Source organism: Hyposmocoma kahamanoa, unplaced genomic scaffold (genome assembly GCF_003589595.1).
Source record: "Hyposmocoma kahamanoa isolate Upper Pololo Valley unplaced genomic scaffold, ASM358959v1 157, whole genome shotgun sequence".
In the NCBI taxonomy this organism is placed as follows: Eukaryota; Metazoa; Arthropoda; class Insecta; order Lepidoptera; family Cosmopterigidae; genus Hyposmocoma; species Hyposmocoma kahamanoa.
In genome coordinates, this window is record NW_020653561.1 from 191,442 (window position 1) to 210,792 (window position 19,351).

At 38.2% G+C, this 19,351-nt stretch overlaps 1 protein-coding gene across 2 annotated transcripts in view; it reads right to left on the minus strand.

Annotated features, from left to right (window-relative positions):
• The window catches only part of LOC113240587 (dynein heavy chain 1, axonemal-like), a 72,392-nt gene that overhangs the window by 6,508 nt on the left and 46,533 nt on the right, over window positions 1-19,351 (minus strand). For both annotated transcript variants that reach the window (XM_026477923.1, XM_026477922.1), the window contains 12 exons: window positions 17,562-17,755; window positions 14,566-14,723; window positions 12,203-12,302; window positions 10,351-10,483; window positions 9,043-9,176; window positions 8,214-8,355; window positions 6,469-6,593; window positions 5,161-5,325; window positions 4,027-4,179; window positions 3,715-3,850; window positions 1,807-1,948; window positions 187-282 (listed from right to left, as the gene is read on the minus strand). In XM_026477923.1, the coding sequence (XP_026333708.1) occupies window positions 187-282; window positions 1,807-1,948; window positions 3,715-3,850; window positions 4,027-4,179; window positions 5,161-5,325; window positions 6,469-6,593; window positions 8,214-8,355; window positions 9,043-9,176; window positions 10,351-10,483; window positions 12,203-12,302; window positions 14,566-14,723; window positions 17,562-17,755 (1,678 nt within the window). The remainder of the gene's footprint in view (window positions 1-186; window positions 283-1,806; window positions 1,949-3,714; window positions 3,851-4,026; window positions 4,180-5,160; window positions 5,326-6,468; window positions 6,594-8,213; window positions 8,356-9,042; window positions 9,177-10,350; window positions 10,484-12,202; window positions 12,303-14,565; window positions 14,724-17,561; window positions 17,756-19,351) is intronic.

The following is a 19,351-nucleotide window of genomic DNA, read 5'->3' on the forward strand; positions in this document are numbered from 1 at the left end:
AATTAACTAGTTTTTTTGTAAACTGGTTAACTCACGGTTGACCTTAAAATCGACTATGCAAAAATTGTTTTCACAAAAAAAGACTTAATAGTTCCTAAGACAGTTTCCTTGTATCTGCTATGGTTTCGGATTTCCCCACACTGTCTCATTAAAAAAAACACTGTACATTTCAATTAATTTACTCACTGCAATGAAGATCGTATAACTGTCAAAAGCTTATTGTACCGGATTGCTTCTTGAACTAAGACTGTGTTGAGCGATTCTTTGTACGACACTGGGTATCTGCATGACATAAAGTAAAAGTTAGACAATACAATATCGCCGTTTGCTGAACTCACTTAACGTGGTTAAAAGAGGTAATCGGGTATATAACCAATAATCTCAGTACAGAGTACTAAAAAAACCGACCTCAAAAGTACGTGGAATTACGTCTATTTGCTAAGTTTTATTGAAATATCTCCTAGTTCGCCACTATACAGGACTTGACGCTGGAGATAATAAAAATAGATTCTCACTACGACACTAGTCAAAGTGTATTGAGAGAAAAACGCCTTGAATGGAGGAAATAGCAAAATCAACCATTAAAGTAATTGCTCCTAAATTAAAGTTAGGCGCTATTTATAAAAGTGAATCTTCATGCGTGAACAGCCACCCTTCAAGGTGGATGATTTTCTTCAGAATGAAATGGGACCACTATGGAAGTACCCCCTTTCCAACAAAAAAAGAATCATGAAAATCGGTTCACAAATACCGGAGTTATCGCGTAACATACATACAAAAAAAAGAACATACAGTCGCATTGAGAACCTCCTCCTTTTTAAAGTCGGTTAAAATAGAGGCGGAATAAGGGCCCCATCACTGGCAACTCATCAGGCAAATGGGCCTTATATCACTTTTAAATATCAACTCTCATTTGCGTTGAAATCACAAATAAGAAAGCTGAAATAGTACAGCGCCAACAACCGGCCTGGGTGTACGTGTCCGTATATTCCAAAAATATTCTGTATTTATTGTAATAAAGATAACTATAACAATGGGGGGCTGTTCCATTCGTTAGTGTGGGAAAATTGACGTTACTGCTTGGCGGCAGAAATAGGTAAGGTGGCAGTACTACACTTTACGAACCCTTTGCTGCTAAAGTTGGAAGTGAAACAATTGACGACACACCCGTCTCTGTTTCGAATTCGGGCTAGCCAATCGGAGCGGAATTATCACCGTAATAATTTGGCAGAATAGTTTTCAAACAAATTAAATGACATTTCGTCTCTACTTCTGGTTATATACTCGATGAAAAAGGTTTATAAAACGACCAGCTTTATATAGTTGAGGAAATATTATTTGCCCCGATGAGTGTTATCTCTAGGAACGGCAGGGCGTTGTGAACGTACTTCCACGTTGTTTTTATTGCGATATTTTCCTTCACGTTAGCGAGAAGCGTTGCTGCAAAATGTTTAAACACATATATGCCGTCACAGGAATTCTAACTGTCCACCTCGCAATTGAGAAGGAACCGCTCTCCCAACTGGATTACCAAACCTCTCAATTTCAGAAATCAAAACACAAAAAATGGTGTCCAAATATCAACAGCCAAGTTCTGGACTCCAGCTTTCTTTCTTTTTTTAATGTTTCCTTGTCCCAGTGGTCACTTGTCCCTTTGGAGTTAATTCTATTGTATACTATGTAAAGGCATGATAATGTGCTTATTATCAACCAAAGAAGAAAGGAGAGTCTAGTCGAAAGCGTCTATAGAATTGTCATTGTTTTGATGAAACTCGGTGCGTTACACATATTGTCTAAGCAACTAACGTGGCAGATATGTATTTGACGTCAAGTAAGGCCGGCAGGACGTCAAGGACGTCTTTGGCCGCTTTTTCTGTCATCTCCTCAGGCGAAAGGTCTCCGGAAGTAGTGCCTACCGCTTCTTTTGGCTGCAGATTGCACAAGGTCCCTGTGGAGTCAGCTCAGATTTAGAGTACCACCACACTTATTGATAAGGTACCGCATTAAGTCGAGCTGGTCAGAAACATCCTTAATATGTATGTAATAGGTACGAAAAAGATGTAGCGCGTTTCGCAATGAGCGAAACTGAAATGACCAGTCTTCTTTGCTCTTATTGTAAGCAGTGGCGAAGCGTGGGGGGTATAGAAGGCGCCATGGATGGAGCGCGCCAGAGCCCTAACTAGCGATATAATACAAAAATTCTTTATTGTGCACCAACATAAATACAAATACAATACAGTAATTAAAATAATAAGACATAAGCGGTGGTACAATGGGCGGTCATATCGCTTTAAGCGATTTCTGCCAGACAACCTTTGGATGGAAGTAATTATAATTCATAGGAAACAGACGGCGGTGTATGAAGATTTAGTAAACGATAGATGGAAAATCAATAAATAATTACATATATGTAATACATATAATAAGTAATAAAACCAATACATTATATCATAAACTACTATATATTTCTATATTTATTAATAAAAACTTTTTTACTCAAAATTAGAAAATAAATGTCACTAATTGAGAAAACGAAATCCTGAAAGGTGGCGACGAAAGGCGGACATAAAAACACAGTCGAGCCGAGCCAGCCGGAACTTTAGTAATTATGTATTTTAGTAACCGTGAAAAATGTAAGCTGTCCCGCGTGGCATCGACAGAGGCAATCGACGCTACGCCACTGATTGTAAGGACTTAAATTGCTGACCGGCTCAAGCCGATGTCGTATTAATAAGTGTAGTGTGGTGGTCTTACTCCTTTAGTAACATCAACGGTATGGGTTCTTTATTTAAGTTTAATGTATTTACATTGAATTTCCACGCTTAACAATAAAGTAATGTATAATAATAATAATAATAATAATAACGCTCACAATCAACATAGCCCCGCACTAGGGAAACCCGGTGTCGCGGGTGCCATGGACACACATATAGACAACCACGAATTACACCCAAACTCACGAGAGAAACAAATGTAGGTCATACAAATATTTCTCCCGGCCCGGGAATCGAACCTGGGACCTCTGCGTGGCAGTTATGGTAACCGTTCGGCCACGGAGGCAGTTGAATGTCTACCGTTTGTATAATAAAGCCACATGATTGATCATGATAATATGTTTCTATTTTATATATATATATAAAATAGAAACGCGTATATATATATATATATATATATATATACGCGCATATATACGCGAAATTTTGTTTTATTACACTGAGGGTGCAAAGTGTTAAAGTTGTTGGTAAGTGATAATTGCATACCGGTGTTCAGGGTGTCGCCACCTCTGAGACCCCGAGTTCGATCTCTAATGTAGAAAATTAAATTTTCTATATTGCCACGGGTCTGGGTGTTTGTGGTATCGTCATTGTTTCCTATTTCCATAACATAAGTGCTTCAGTTACTTACTTTGACATCAGGGGGTCTACTCCCGTGCTCTGTCCGACATTCGTCACATACAATTATATCCAAATAAGTAATACTCGACAAATTGAAAAACGAATGATGCGAATGAAACTTCATACTCGACATTGAGTTTGAATTTGGTCGAGTATTACTTATTTGACATAATAATAATAAATCATTCATTTGTGAAAACAAATGAAGAATAGAAGCTGAGTTTTTCAAAACAAGTATAGTTTCACTGTGTCCGGCCATACATTAGGTATACAATTTTCTAATCTAAAAAAACACATCTCCAAATATTGCTTAACTTACTAAGATTGGTGTTAGTCTCGGACATGGCGTAGGAGATGTTGGCATTGGAATGCAACCCGAAGAGGGCCGGCTCGTCCGTCAACGGCAAAGTACGGATGTACTTCGTGTAGTCGTCGATAGACGCCGATGCATTTTGCTAACGACAACATTGTGTTTGATTTATTACCTCCATTTTCTAAATAAAGCTCAAGTTTCAGGGTCATACGGTGAAGCTGGCAAAAATAGTAATTTACAGTCGATGCTCGAAGACTCCTGACCCCATAACCTTGTATTTGATTCTGAGTAGATCTGGGTAGGAAGATGATTGAATACCTGTTTGTAGGCGCCGCTCTCATCGAAAGTGTACCGGTCGGACAGCACGTTGAGATTGTAATAGTCAGCGAGGAGGAAAAGCAGACAGCGCCGGTCCCAGTCGTCCGTCACGCGCCCGCCGTAGTTAATGTGCCCCGCAGTATATGTCAGCATCTTTGGCATTTAAGGGTCGTTAATTTTAGAATTTTACTGTGTTCCTAACCATTAGGGGCTTTGGCAGCGAGGGCAATGCATTTTATAGTCCTCTAAGTCAGATTATTTATCCATTTGACATGTTTGTTTTACTTATTAGTCTTCTTGGCGTATCGATTCTGACGTTTATATTTGTGAGGGCCAGTACTTAGAGACTGTGATAGCATTATCAGTGGCGTTGTACAGGTCATCGCGTGTGCAGGTGTAGGGACACGCAGGGCAGGACAAAAGATGTGCCATTGTCTGGGGAGAGACACCACACGGACATGCGCTCTCCTTATTAGGAACTTGTATATTTCAAAACAATTTTGATATAGTATTTTTTAAACAATATCCTACTACATTTAATTTTGTACAGTACTTTTCTCTTAAAAATCTCTTGGCAATCTTCGAGTTTCGGCTATCGATTAATCGACATTGACGTATGTAGTATCTAGTAGTAGGTACTCTATTTCGTTTATATTTCTGTGAACATCATTGTTAAGGAGTAACTGGTATTATTATAAAAAAGTAAAGTTCACATGAAAAAAAAACAATAATAAAGTACGTAGTTTTGAATTTCAATCAGATATTATACTATTATATATTGTTCTATATTATAGATATTATTCTGGTGCATTCGGAAATCCGAAGATCGCCGAGATATATTAAGGAAATAGTTTTACTCTTAGTTTATTTTCTTTTTATAATATCAAGTGACAGGACGAACAAGTCGTGGGCCTGATCGCAAGCTACACGCCTGTCTATAACAGTTGCAGTACCACTCAGAAGTTTAAATCGCGAAGATCTGAGAGGCACTGCCAACGCGCCCTGATACATAAGTTGACAAGTTCCATGTGCCTGTAATTTCACCAAATGTGCACTGTGAAAACATTTGTACATAATGACCTTTTTTTATACAATGTAACAGACAATCTTTGTGTAAGTTTAGCATGGTCTTACCCTAAGAGGTACGTCTGCATACTCGTTGAGGAACATGTGCAGCTGTGAGATGCAGATACGCAGGTCGCCGTCAGTGAACTCGTACGGGATGTTAAACCCGAGAGGTCCGAACTTACGTCGCTCCAGCACCACGCCGTGGAACAAGCATAGCGAGAACAGCATCCACTGTCAACAGGATGTGATTTTATTTTATATTATTAGGGGAGCTTACAGTCCAGTACTTTTACGAAGTCAACTTCCACAAGAATAATTACATGACAGTTAAAGCTTCCACATATGAACACAAGAATAAAACTTTAGCATAATAAAACATCTCTTATGACGTTCAGTTTCGTAGTCACTTAGATGGGAAAGTTAAGCTGACGTCCAAAAAGCTCGGTGTGCTCAACAGAGCTAAGCGGTATTTCACTTCAGAGCAGAGACTGTAATTGAGACTGTAATTGTAATTGAAATTTATAAGTCACAAGTCCATCCCCACATGGAATACTGATGCCATCTTTAAGCGAGAGCTCTTGGATGCCAGCTCGGGCCCTTTGACGCGGTTCAAAGACGTGCTATGCGAACTGTTGACGATCCTGTGCTTACAGACGATATTGAAGCACAGTCTTGGAGGAGAGACTTAGTCTCAACAATGATCAATGTTCTGACTTGATGCCAACAGCAAAATTTTATCATCGCAGCGTTTTCAGTAGGGCTAGCACGACAATGCATGAGAGCGTTATAAAGCGCAAGATCTCTATACGAGAATACCAGTGAAAAGGGTTGCAACCCTAACTAGCCGTGAACAGGTTCACGGCAATGAAATGGGAAACTTCCGGTCCACAAAATTTATTAAAGAAGTAAAGTTTAAAGGAAGGCTGTAACAATATATAAAGGTAAATGTAAAAAAACAGGTATAACAGTATAAAACACTCCCTACACTTTATTATTAAGGCACTTACCCCTAAATGGGCCGAGAAACTGAATTACAGAAATAGATACATGTAGGCTGTAGACTTATAAATTGTTACACATGATTAGCTTATTAACAGCTCCGACTGTTGTGGCGGTCGAGCTGGGAGTGACCGTGGTACGAAAACAAAATGAGAAAGTGAAGGAAGATGGAACTATTCAAATTTAAAATTTAAATACATGTAAAATAAAAAAATTATAAGATACAAGCGGAGAGAGGCGATACAAAGAGGTGAGATAACGGTGTAAGGAGGTCACACCGTCACACCAGTATCTCGCGCTTTATGTTTCTTTCGCGTGAGTCGCACCCTGTTGTGCTAGCCCTATAGAGTTGGGCTATACAAAAAACCTATGTACCTTAAAATTGGGTACTTTGGGATCACCAGAACCTATGTAGTCGGCGAAATCTGGTACTTGATTGATGTAGGCCTTCAGCAAGTTGGCTTTGATGCCCCGAGGAGGCTCCACAGTCATCTTGTACCCTGTGCACAGAGATCAGAAATTGCATCTACCGACCTTTACGCAAATGACGTTTATATAACAAACAAATTATGCATTCCCAATTTATTTGTTCTATAGACTATTTTTGGTACAACTCGAATCTCTCTATGTCTTGTTATTATTATTGATACAAAGATGAAGAAACACAAAACAAGAAAAATTCCTTTGATCCGACTGTACTCGAACCAGCGTCTGTGTCAGCCTCATCGTGGTTCTAGTGTCTACAACGGGCACATAAACAAATTCATATGATCTGCTGACTTGATCCGTAGCCACAGTGATGCGACAGACACTGCAGACTGGGGCCCGCCCACACAAAGTAATGCTCAAAACAGAATTTTCAAAATGTGGGTATTTAAAAAAAAATATATACCTACTAGCGAAGTCGTAATAAAGCATATATTATGTATACATTGTATATATTAGTCGTAAATCAGATACCTATCGGTAACTTAATAAAATAATAATAATAATGTTAGGAGACTCAACATACCTGGCTTATTCACTCACGTAAAGCACTTATATCGATTTTAATATCAAACTTAAGAAATAAATGTCTGATGATTGCACGTAAACTCACGTACGTTACGGAATAATTAATATTTAGCGTAAAGAGCAAACTTTGCGCTGATGGCACTTCACAACTGACGGTAGTTAGCGACTCAATATTTTTACGCGTGACGTGATACTTTATTACGACTACGCTAGTGGGTATATATTTTAAAATACCCACATTTTGAAAATTGAGTTTTGACTATTACCTTATATGGGGGGGCCCCAGTTTGTAGTGTCTGTTGCATCACTGTGGCTACAGATCAAGTCAGCAGATCTTATGATTTTTTTTGTGTCCGTTGCAGATGTTTGTATTGGGTTCAAATGAGTTTTTTGCCGTAGCGCCATATATGAGACGCCAGAGCCACGGCGAGGCAACAGTCGCTGGTTTGAGTACAGTCGGATCGAATATCAATAACAATAACAGTCATCCAGTGGAGCATTTTCACAAAAAATATATTTATGAATATCATGATAGTAACAAACATCAGTATTCAATAAAGTAAACATCTCTCTATAACTAAACATCTCTCTATCGTGTAACAGAGGTGATCTTAAGTGAGAATATCTCACTTAAGATCACCTCTGTTACGGATTTAGTTGTTCTATTGGCTGTTTTAGAAACCAATTTAGGTTCCTCGATGATTACCCCGACAACAGTTAACTTAAAAATTAGGCGCGCAACTTAGTTTTGATCCCTTAGTGAACAAGAGAATTTATGACCTCCGTCATCGAGTGACTTGCACGCCGGTTTTCGTGGCATCGCCATCTCTGAGGACCCGGGTTCGATCCCCGGCCGGGTTAATGTAGAAATACAAACTTTTCTATATTGTCTCGGATCAGGCTGCTTATGGCACCGTCGTTGTCACCGATTTTCGTAACACGTGCTTCAGTTACTTACTTTGGGATCAGAGCAACGCATGCGATATCGTCTAATTTTCTTTTTATGTTCGTTTTTTTCTCCACATTTGGCTGGTTTTAACCACACTTACGGATCGGTCATACGTGAAGGACAATAACTAAGAATGGAGGGTGTAAGGTAATGTTACCATTCTGCAAGAGGGCGACGGGAAAGTGAGGGGAGGGCGTGGAGGTGAGCCAGAGGCGGAAATCTTTGTGCACCACCTCAGGAGAGATGTGCTCCACGTTCACTTCCAGGACCGGCATCCACGACGGTGACAGGTGGCAATTCTGCACGTATCCGTTACATTTAAATTATCATATTTAATTATATTGTTGCATATGATTTGCTAGGACTGCCTATACCACTTTACCTAATTATTATATACCGCTTTTCCTCATTTAGTAGCAGTAGAGCCCCTTGTGCAAGGGTTCGTCCAGGGAAGTCGGCCACGTTGCCTATTTCTGTCGCCAAGCAGTAATGTGAGTATTATAGCGTTCCGGTTTTGAAGGGTAAGGGTGCTGGTGACATTACAGGGACATGGGACTTGTCAACTAATGTCACAGTGTGACGGGCGCGGTGGCAGTGCCCCTCAGATCTTTGCGATTTAAAGCTCTGAGCAGCATTGCAACTGCTATGGATAGGCATGTCGCTTACCACCCGGCGCATTTATTCGTACCGTCACTTGATATTATCATGGGCAATACTTCGCAGCACAAACTCTTATGACGTCATTACATGATGTGACAAGATGCACTAAAAGAAACGGATTCCTTGTGGATTTTTAGATTGTTTGTGCCAGTTCTTAATTAGATCAATCCTAACATGAAAATTGATGAAATTTGTTGCTGTTTCATTACGTTTGGTGAACTCAAATGCGAACGTGTTATTGGTATTTTAATATTTTTTTTGTGTGTGTGTTAGGAACGTTACAAATCGATTAATGTAAATTTATTGGAAAAAACTTGTGTACCAACCTGGAAGAAGACCCAGTTGCCGAAGTCACAGCCCGCACGCATCATGGCCTCAGCGAGCGGGCCTTGCCCCTGGCCTAACGAGATGCTCTCGAAACGTTTACCCATTTTCATTTTGTCAGCGAACTTTAAAAGATCTGTTGGTTATACAATATTTCAGTGAGTAGAGCTTGAGGTGCTTGAAAATTAAACGCCAAGTGGAACGTCTTGAGTATGAAGTCTCTGGATAATGAGGATCATGTAAGGAGCTCGTGCAAGTAAAACCACGGTCGTTCGTTCGAGACTGAGTGCACATAAAAAGAATACCTGACCACATATTTAGTAATAAAGTAACTTGCTACGGGTTATCGTTTAACTGCGTCGGCTCCTGAGGTAGCTGTGCGGTGTGAGAGAAGCGACAGTTTACGTAACAGTTATGTGGTGCCGCACACGGGGTAATTTCAATAAGATTTTTCTGACGACATTCAATAGTAAGTTGATTAAGAAAAGTGCCTAAACGATAATAAATAAAACTATTTCAATGGTATTTGAAATTAATAGACAAGCTATTTGGCACTTTTTTCAATAAAATTAATTTAATAATAATAATAATTCGTTTAATTGCTTAAAACATGGTATAACAGAAGATGTCACAAGAGAGTGCCATACAAATATGTTTCGCATATATTAATAGCACGCAAATGCCAAATTATATAATGTCATTGAGACTACCCCAACACAATAAAAAAATGTCACAAACATGTCAAGTTACGAATTAATTTGTTTAAGAATGTTAATCTTCAAAATAAAATCTTACATCTCATTTCTTGTTCTCATAAATATTTTTATTTAAACACTTGTACAGCTCTGTTTTAAATAAACTTAAGTGTAATAGTTTAATCTCAAGTGGTATTGAATATCGTCAGAAAAATCTTAGTGAAATTACTTTTATGCCACTCCTCCCGCACCGCGCGGCTACCTCAGGACCTACATTACGTTCGAGTACTCCCTGAGTGAGTAGTGAGTAATTCTAGTACGTCTGGCGCACCCTGGACAACAATCGGCGAGTACCTTGCGCCGGGTGGCAAATACTTTCACTACGATGACAAACATCCTATGGCGGCGGTACTTGTGGCGTGGTCAGCGTGGCTAAATTCTGGGCCGCGATAACACAGTGTATGCCATCGATACGATGAGAAGAAGTGACGATGAGGATTGGCGTTTGAGGTGGACAAGATCCTCTTGCGTAGTTGACCGAAAGGTAAAGTACTATTAACTCCTCCCTCCAATTAATGAAAAATCAATGGAAATTGGGAAGAATTGCGTAGTTACCAGCAGCAGGGTCTGTTCCGGTAGAAAGCACAAAGATGATGGGCGAGAGCGGGTCAGATTCTGCGTATAGCGCAGCCAGATCTGCCGGCTGCGGTTCCACAAAGCGCGCTCCTAGGCCCACTACCACGTAGTCCTAGCACAATCACAAATGATATAACAACCTTGTTGGGTCTGCCGCTAATGTGCACGGTAGATCACGAGATCCTTGGTTCAATTTTCGCTAGGATCGATTTACAAAACGAATTTTGAAAACCTTTCGGAGGTTTAGGGCCACAATGAGAAATGATCACAATTAAAAAGGACCACTTCTCAAATTGACCATTTCTTGAATTGACCACTTCATGAATTAATTTTCTATTCAATTTTCTAACTTTCAGGAATTTTCTAGTCTTATACCAAATAACTAGAGTGTTTCTACTTCTTATTTCAGAGCAAGGCTCTTGTCGGTTTAGCAATCGCCAATCATATCGGTTCAGCGTCCTAATTTCGATAATCTAATATGACACGATTGAATGTAATAAAAAATATTTTAGTGTGCCCGAAAGTTAAGCATAAAGAGCTCCACACACTCAGTACGACTTGGTTTCTACATAAACCCGTGCCGCGCTCGATATGGGGTTAAAGATCCTACAATATCGTACCGATAACAGATAGGGAGAATCCCCCTAGCGCCGGACAGCACATAGTACCGGACAGATCACGTCCGAACATGAAATAATGCTCTTATTTATAAAAACACGTTAAACTTAACAGAAAGAAACCCCCTGCGGCGTGTGAGGCCTTAGTCTCGCTTGATACGATTTACAGATGACATTACGTTATTTACGTTATTGTAATCGAAATTTTACTTAGGTATGGTGTGTCCCTACGTTCGGACAATATCTGATTCCCTAGTATCGGACAAGTGTATTTTTACCCATACAAGTTCCCTAGTAGGGAGACAATCTTACTTTGACAAAATGTTCTATGCTATATAATTTGTTCCACTACCAGAGAATAAAGAAGAAAACGTCGAGCTGAAAAAAAGTGAAATTTTGACTGATTCGCCATACAAGCGTTTAGAAGAAAAATAAAATTAAAAAAAAATAAAAGAAGAAGGTAATCGTAAAATTCAAAAGACGAAGGACATATGAAAAATAAAAAATAAGTAAAACCGGTTGAAAAACAGCTAGAGAAGTACTACTGTGTTGTTTGTTGCGAAGACTACGAAGAAGACTGGATTCAGTGTGGGTTATGTAAAGAATGGGCACATGAAACCTGTGCGGATATCCCACAGTGCTCAGATCTCTATGTTTGTAATCGTTGTAATTTTTTGTAAGTTATCTTTAAATTGTTTTCACTAAATTCAATTACTGTTTGAGTTGATTTATCGAAAGTCTATGATGGTCGTGTTTCTTAAAATTATATACACATGTTAGATAATATTATTATAAATAATGAGTACATCATGTTTCAGTATATTTGCTGTATCTAAGTTTTTATTTCTAGCGGTACTGTCCGGTATTAGGGGTTTGAATGAATACTAGTCCGGTACTAGGTGCCAGTTTTCAATGATACCAAAAACAAGACCAATTATTAGTTTCTTTTTCTAGTTAAAGTTGTTCGACAGTTATTTATGTTGATTTATTTGAACGTCTAATATGATTGTGTATCTCAAAATGTTACGTGTCGTAATAAAACATGATCTGAATTTGTTTAATTTCTGCAAAACCTGAAGCGTCCGGTACTCGGGGGGCTCCCCCTATAGATATTAATAATCGATATCGATAGACAATGTCATTAAATTGTAACTACCGTAAAATCGAGCAAGTCTCAATTATTGTTATTTATTCTATAAAGGCAATTTTATTACCAGCATGGCAGGCACAAGCTTGTCCGGGCGAAGGCATTTCACTATCAATAACTTCTGGAATGGGTCTATCTGCGTGTCCAGCGGCTTCGGCAACGGTAGCCTATGGAATGAACAATTTATGCTGTTAATATAACTACAATCGATTCTGAACCTTATGATAACTCTGTTGTCGACCGATTCGATTTGATATCGTACGATTTCTTTTCATTTTTATTCGAAACCGAACCTACATGACGTCACACCCGTACAATTGTACGGATGTGACTCGAACTGCGCGACCGGCAAAGGCTACAAACGTTATTCGGAACACAGGTATCGAATGAAAGTTACAAATCGTTGTAATTGTTTACAAATCAAGAACTTAATATGGAAATCTCTTATTCTTTTAAATAAAGTTTGGATTTTGTTAAATTGTATTAATTTATTTTAATACAATACTAATGCATTCCTATATTTTAGGCCTTTAAAGTCTTGAAAATGTATAAAAAAGAATGTAAATTTTTTTATAATCTATTTCACCGACTAACTGCGGATACGCTGTTGGATAACGATACGAACCATATCCAATCGAACGATTCGCTTAAAATATCGAAGAGTTCTGAATCGGGGTCCAGGTCAACATCCTAACAGGTCTCTAGCGGAGCGTACCTTCACCATGAGCCACAATAAATTTATATCTTATGTGTATGACTTTTGTGTTTAATTTTGCAAGTGCTAAATCATCAATCTTTTTATAATATTTCTTTTTGTAAAATGTTGATCACAATTATTTTAAATTCATGCTATTTTACTTAATTCCTATTCTTAAGTTGGATTTAATAGATATATAAGTTCTTATTATTTGTAAAATATAAATGTAACGTAACGAGTTACGCAACGTAGCGTTAACATAGCGTTACATGCAACGCCCGGATTAATAAATTGAAACCGTAAAAGGGTCGCCACAGGACAGGCTTAGCCTAGTGTGGGACCACCTTTAATGATTCACAATGTTTTCAGGCGTGGCATCGCGTTATCAACGCATGTTTTTGTTAATGTTTAACACATACTTAACCTTAATTTAGCATAAGTCTCTTGCTCTTGTCTTAAAAATGTAAATATGTTAAGTATTTTTTTTTCTTTGTGTTTGTGATGCCAAATAAACATATTCTATTATATTCTAATGAATAAATTGACATCAATAACTTTTTAAAAATAAAACTAGAAATATCCAAAATTGTAACATTATAGTACGATACTCCGTGTTTTCAAAATATTTACTAGGAATTTGCATTTGGTGCCTGACATCAAACCTCTTGTCAATTCCACTCATCCGAAGAACAGGGTCCGATGTGATTATATAGCGAAAAGAGAATAAATACGTTACGAGAATAATTGCCTTATTCAAAGTAAGGCCTACGTTAAGGTGTTTTGAGAATTTATATATCTTATTATGAAATATTCGGAAATATAAAATCCAGTAAAACGGTCGATCTGACATCCACAGAGAAAAAGAACGAACGAAATGTACTATGTCCTGAGAACAAGTAATCTTGCACATACATCTTTGTTCTACGGATGAGTCGTATTACAGATGTTTACAAAAAGGTTCTAAACTTGCACAAACCAAGTTGTAATTGTTATTGTACCAAGATTTTTAAACTGTAAAATACTATTTGGCTAGAATTACTTTGGATAAAACTTCTGTAAATTATTACAAAAAATATGAATGCTGTCGTGTCTATATATTTGTAATACAGAACTTCTTCAAGCAGAAGTTGAAACTATTTAATTTTGATCTAGAAAACAAGGAACTCTAAACCATTTTTCACTCGTCTTTACACAAAGCAGGGTTTCTTAACCTGTGGTCCATGGACTAAAGGATACGTGTAATGAGCGCCGGGGGTCCATGGCGAGCCTACCTAACATAACAAGTTAATATAAAAATTCTAACTTTTTTCTTTTACAAAAACCCGATCTCATAAATTTGCTTATCGGTTTTTTTATTGGAATTACATCTATGTGCCGAGTTTTGTTGAAATCGGTTACCGGAAAGTGCGCGAAACCGGATTCATCCCCTAGTTAAATTGGACCAATACGGAGGTACACTCTTTTCCTCAAAATCGGTTCACAAATGCCGAGTAGTTGCTACACACAAAAAACAGTCTATTTGAGAACATTCTTCTTTTTTGAAGTTGGTTAAATATTGGTATACAATATGTTGTGAGTTAATAGGTAGGTACTGTTTGTCTTTTCGGAAAGGGACCTTGAGTTGTTTGAAATTTGAGAGTGATTCATATCAAGAAAAAGGTTAAGAAACCATGCATAAAGCATTCACATTTAAGTAGAGTCGCAGAATCGATATTGTCTTTCAAATTACTGACTTGTGCGGGTTCCAGGCGTCATAGTAATTCCGAAAGAATTTCAACTGCTGCGGAAAAATGTCGACGACGAACTCGTGCATTGTAGGCAGAGATGCGAGCTGTTGCAACTCCAACCACATGCGCTCTGATATCCATTTGGGTTCCGGGTTCTCTGACTCCTGTAGTATAAGGATGATATTCCAGTTTTTCGTATAAAACTTACACTCTGCTCGTTTGAATAGTTATGCTTCCTGATAGTAAGAAAGATGCCGTCGTCTATTTACATTTTCATCATCAAGGCGCTGGTACTTCGATCTGTTTTAAGGGCGTCTTATGAAAGTTCGCAACATAAGAAAGCAAATCTCAGTATGCAGTTCTTGGCAAAATAAAGCTATCATAAGAATATGTTATTAATAGTGGTCATCAAAATCGCGTATATTTGTTTTTCAAATAAACCAACGTTTCAGGCCCGTTACAGGTCCCTTGGTCACGGCTGACTGAGATGATAAAGTCATCAACCTGTTATGTCTAATATTAATGCAAACCATCCTATTTTTCACTATACTTAATAAAATTTTGCTTCAGCTGTATCAAGCACAAGTCCGGTCGTGTATGGCATTGACTTACAATTATATGGACGTCGGGTCCGCGCTAAAAAGTGTCCGCACTTGTAAGGCGCTAAAATCGTATACAGAACGCGACACTCCGCTTTAGTCTTCATTTGTTCTACTGACAGCGCGATACTGCGATGACATTACAATTTAAATTTCGAATAGGTTGACTTGGGACATTTTTTTCGTGGCTTTTGTATTAGACCCGTCGTCCATTTATTTGTAAGTCAATGGTGTATGGAGTCACTTTTGGGATGGCACTGCTACCTACATACCAACTGGCTACCTTGGATTCAATAGACAAGCGTGTCAAGAGGTTCCTAGGAATTAGTAGAGGCGAAGCTGCAGAGCATTGAACACCGCCGTAAAGTTGCCTGGTTATCGGTATTTTACAGGATATATCACGGAGAGTGCGATGGAATTACACGATTTAATTCCGCCTTCCCCTTTCCATCATCGGGGGACTAGACGACGAACTAGACTAGACGGGAGGCTTGGATTCCACCCCTGTGTTGTGAATATTCCAAAGATTCGCACGAAGCGTTACGCTTCCACATTTATACGGCGAACGGCTATGGGGTGGAATTCCCTGCCTGCAGACTTGTTCCCTGAACGTTACAACTTGGAGCTTTTCAAGGCGAGAGTGAATAGTTAGGGGTGCATGCTCCATCGTCGACCTCATCGTCACTTTCTATCATGTGTGATGTCAATTGCGCACTTACATTTGTATTAAAAAAAAAGCCTTATTTTTATATTTTTCAAAGAACATTCCAATTTACGCTACATATGTTTTGCTAATTATTTTATTTCAAAATAAATCTATATTATTTATATTACATTTATTATTATTAATAGCTGCAACTAGAATAAATTAAAACATTAAATAGTACTGCAGTCTGTTTGCTTGGGATTTTTCATCAGAGGGAACCCAAATGGGTGATACGGAGTACCAGCTTCCGTGTGGAAATTAGGATGTTTTTTAATTCCAATGGTCTCTCGCAGCGTCCTGAGTGGGTGTGCCTGATACGTTGGCTTGTTTGTAATAACAAATATACGCGGTTTACATCCGAAAAATGAGTTTCATTTACTGTGTGTAACAATCGTGAAAACCTAAGAACTCCAAGTGGTCATCAAGTTAGGAGCAGGATTACTTTCCAAGAAGGATGCCCGAAATCAAATATCAGTTTAGATATCCAATTTTTTGGAATCGTGGCAGTTTAGGTGACTTTTATCACTGGCATCTAGTATATAACCAGAAATAGAGACGAAATAAGGGCCATCCATTCCTGGCAACTCATCAAGCAAATGGGCCTTATGTCACTTTTAAATGTCAACTCCCGTTTGCGCTGAAATCTAAATGAAATCGAAATAGTACAGCGCCAACAACTAATCTGTGTTTACGTCACCGCATATTCCAAAAATGTTCTGTATTTATTGTAATATAGATATTATCTCTAACAATGCACACAGCCCGATGGGCTGTTTCATTCGGCAGTGTGGGGAAACTGCAAAATATCTAATTACAAAACAAACATTTCATCGGTTAATAAATATACATATAATTATTATTACAAAGATCGAACACTCAGAAAAAATTTCTTCGATCCGGTCGGATTCGAAACGACGTCTTCTTGCATACCGTGCCAGACGCTATACCAACTAAGCCACGGAACGAAACAACGGACCTCACGAATTTTTCTATGTGCTTGCGTCGTGTCTTTGTACTTGGTCTTTCAACGACTTTTTAGTCGTAGCGCCATCTATGAGAAATCTATTGCAGATTTATCACCCAGTTAGTACCTTTACAGCTACCAGTCCTGGCGAGAGATGTCGCTATTCACTGTATTAATTAAATTTTTATTGAATTGATATTCAATTATTTTTTGTGAAAATCACAGCTTAGTTGGTATAGCGTCTGGCACGGTATGCAAGAAGACGTCGGTTCGAATCCGACCGGATCGAAGGAATTTTTTCTGAGTGTTTTTTCTGAGTGTTCGATCGTTGTAATAATAATTATAACAAATTAGCGGAGTATTTTCACAAAAAATAATTGAATATCAATTCAATAAAAATTTAATTAAATATACATATAATAAATATTCCATTTTTCAATTTTCGTCAATGACAGCAAAGCTCCAGTTAAACTGGTCGATTTGAAGTGAAACAATTGATGACACCCGTCAATTGGCTCGAATTCGTGCTGGCCAATCGGAGTGCAGTTGTCACCGTAATGATTTGGCAAAATAGTTTTCAAACAAATTAAATGACATTTCGTCTCTATTTCTGGTTATATACGCGGTGATCACTGATTTCCTGCATGTTGGGGAAAGTTCCACAAAGTCTTACAAGATGTTTCAACGACACGTGTATTCAGTAGTATATTCTAGAATTATTAAGACTAAATACCTCTTCGACCTTAGCGCCCATTAGCAGAAAGTTGAATTCAGAAAGCTTAATAGTGCCCTTGTCGAGCAGTATTCGCACGCACATGAGAAAAGCGAACAGTAGCTTGTGTCTCTCGAATAGCGAACGGCATACGTTCGAGTACAGAATGAACGTGAAGTGGTGGATTATCGTTTCCACGCGCTCGATTATGTCCTCTGGAAAAAACAAGCAGTATGTGGTTATAATGGCGGTGCGAAAGGATAAAGGTTAACCACCAGCTACACCTTAAAAACAGTGATCACTGTGTGTTAGACAGTTAGTACAGAAAACATTATCACCAAGTTGTAAGGTTTAATACCTTAAAATGTAGGTAACATGCAACACCCAATCGCATGCTAGCACGCACGCACCCACAAGAAGCCCATCCGCCCGGCGGTTTTGTATTTGATTTATAAGATTGTACAACAAGTGCATAAAACGCGTCATTTTACCCGAGACGAGACAGGCGAGAGTGGATACTTAAGTCGAGGGTAAAATGATTTTTATAAAAGTTATATTTCTTGGGCGTGGTTGCCAAGTGGTTATCTTCGAGGAGTAGCGGGGTCTTCTTTATTTGAGTGAAGTACGAAGTGCAATGAGTTCGAGGAATATTACGTTTATTGGTTACTTCACAATTATGATCTGCTTTTACAATTATACGTATAAGTGATTTTACAACAAAGCCGTAACGCAAGCGATTTGGAGCTTGTGTTCGGAGTTTGGTACGGATACGTAGACTTGTGAAATTTGATGCGAACTGTGGTTAAATGTGAACTGTCCCTTGTCGCGGCGTGTTGCCTTTTTATATCGGCAAGCGCGAAGGATGCGTAGCGTCTCCGGTTCGTGTGTCACTTCCTGTCGCCAAAGCTTTTAAGATAATTGTGTTTTTCGCATAGCGATGTGCGTTTATCTGTTGCGTCTTGCAATGTCTGTTATTTCCTTTGATAGGCCTGGTTTGTATTGTAAAGAATGGTATCTTCGTCTGGCGTCGTAGTGTACTTAAGTTTCTTCCTGTGTCGTTATCTATGGAATCTGGCCATGTTGGTGGTCGTTCCTTAACTTAAACGAGTTATACACTCTGCTTTTCACTTCGATGGCGAGAAAATCAAAGGGAGGAATGAAATCAAAGGGAGGAAGGGAGGAAATCAAACTATTTTTCCGGATTTAATTCGCGTGTATTTGTTTTTTCAAACAAACAAAAGTTTTAATTTATTCTAATTTCTATTATTAATTAATAATAAATTGAACTTAATAAAAATTCATTCAATAAAATAATTTGTAAAACGTAATGTAGCGTAAATTGGAATGTTTCTTTGTAAAATTAAAAACAAGGTATTTAATTAATAACTTTTGTAAATATACTGAAAAATTGCATTAATATTAAACATGACTGTACGACCTCAGTTAACCGTGACCATGGTACCTGTAACAGCCCGAAACGTCGGTTTGTTTGAAAAAACAAATATACGCGATTTAAATACGGACAAATAGTTTCATTACCTATGTGTAACAATCGCGAAAACCTAAGAACTCGACATCTAACTATACAATAATCTAGTACAAAGTACTAAAAAACCGACCTCAAAAGTCATTCATCCCCTAGTTAGACCCTTAAATGAGACCACATTATTCCAACAAAAAAAAGAAACATCAAAATCGGTTCACAAATTATCTCGTAACACACTTATAAATAGAGCGCACTTTCGTTCAACACCTTATTATGCATCCATTACCAATTTGTGACGTCAGAAACATTAAGCTACAAAAAGTGT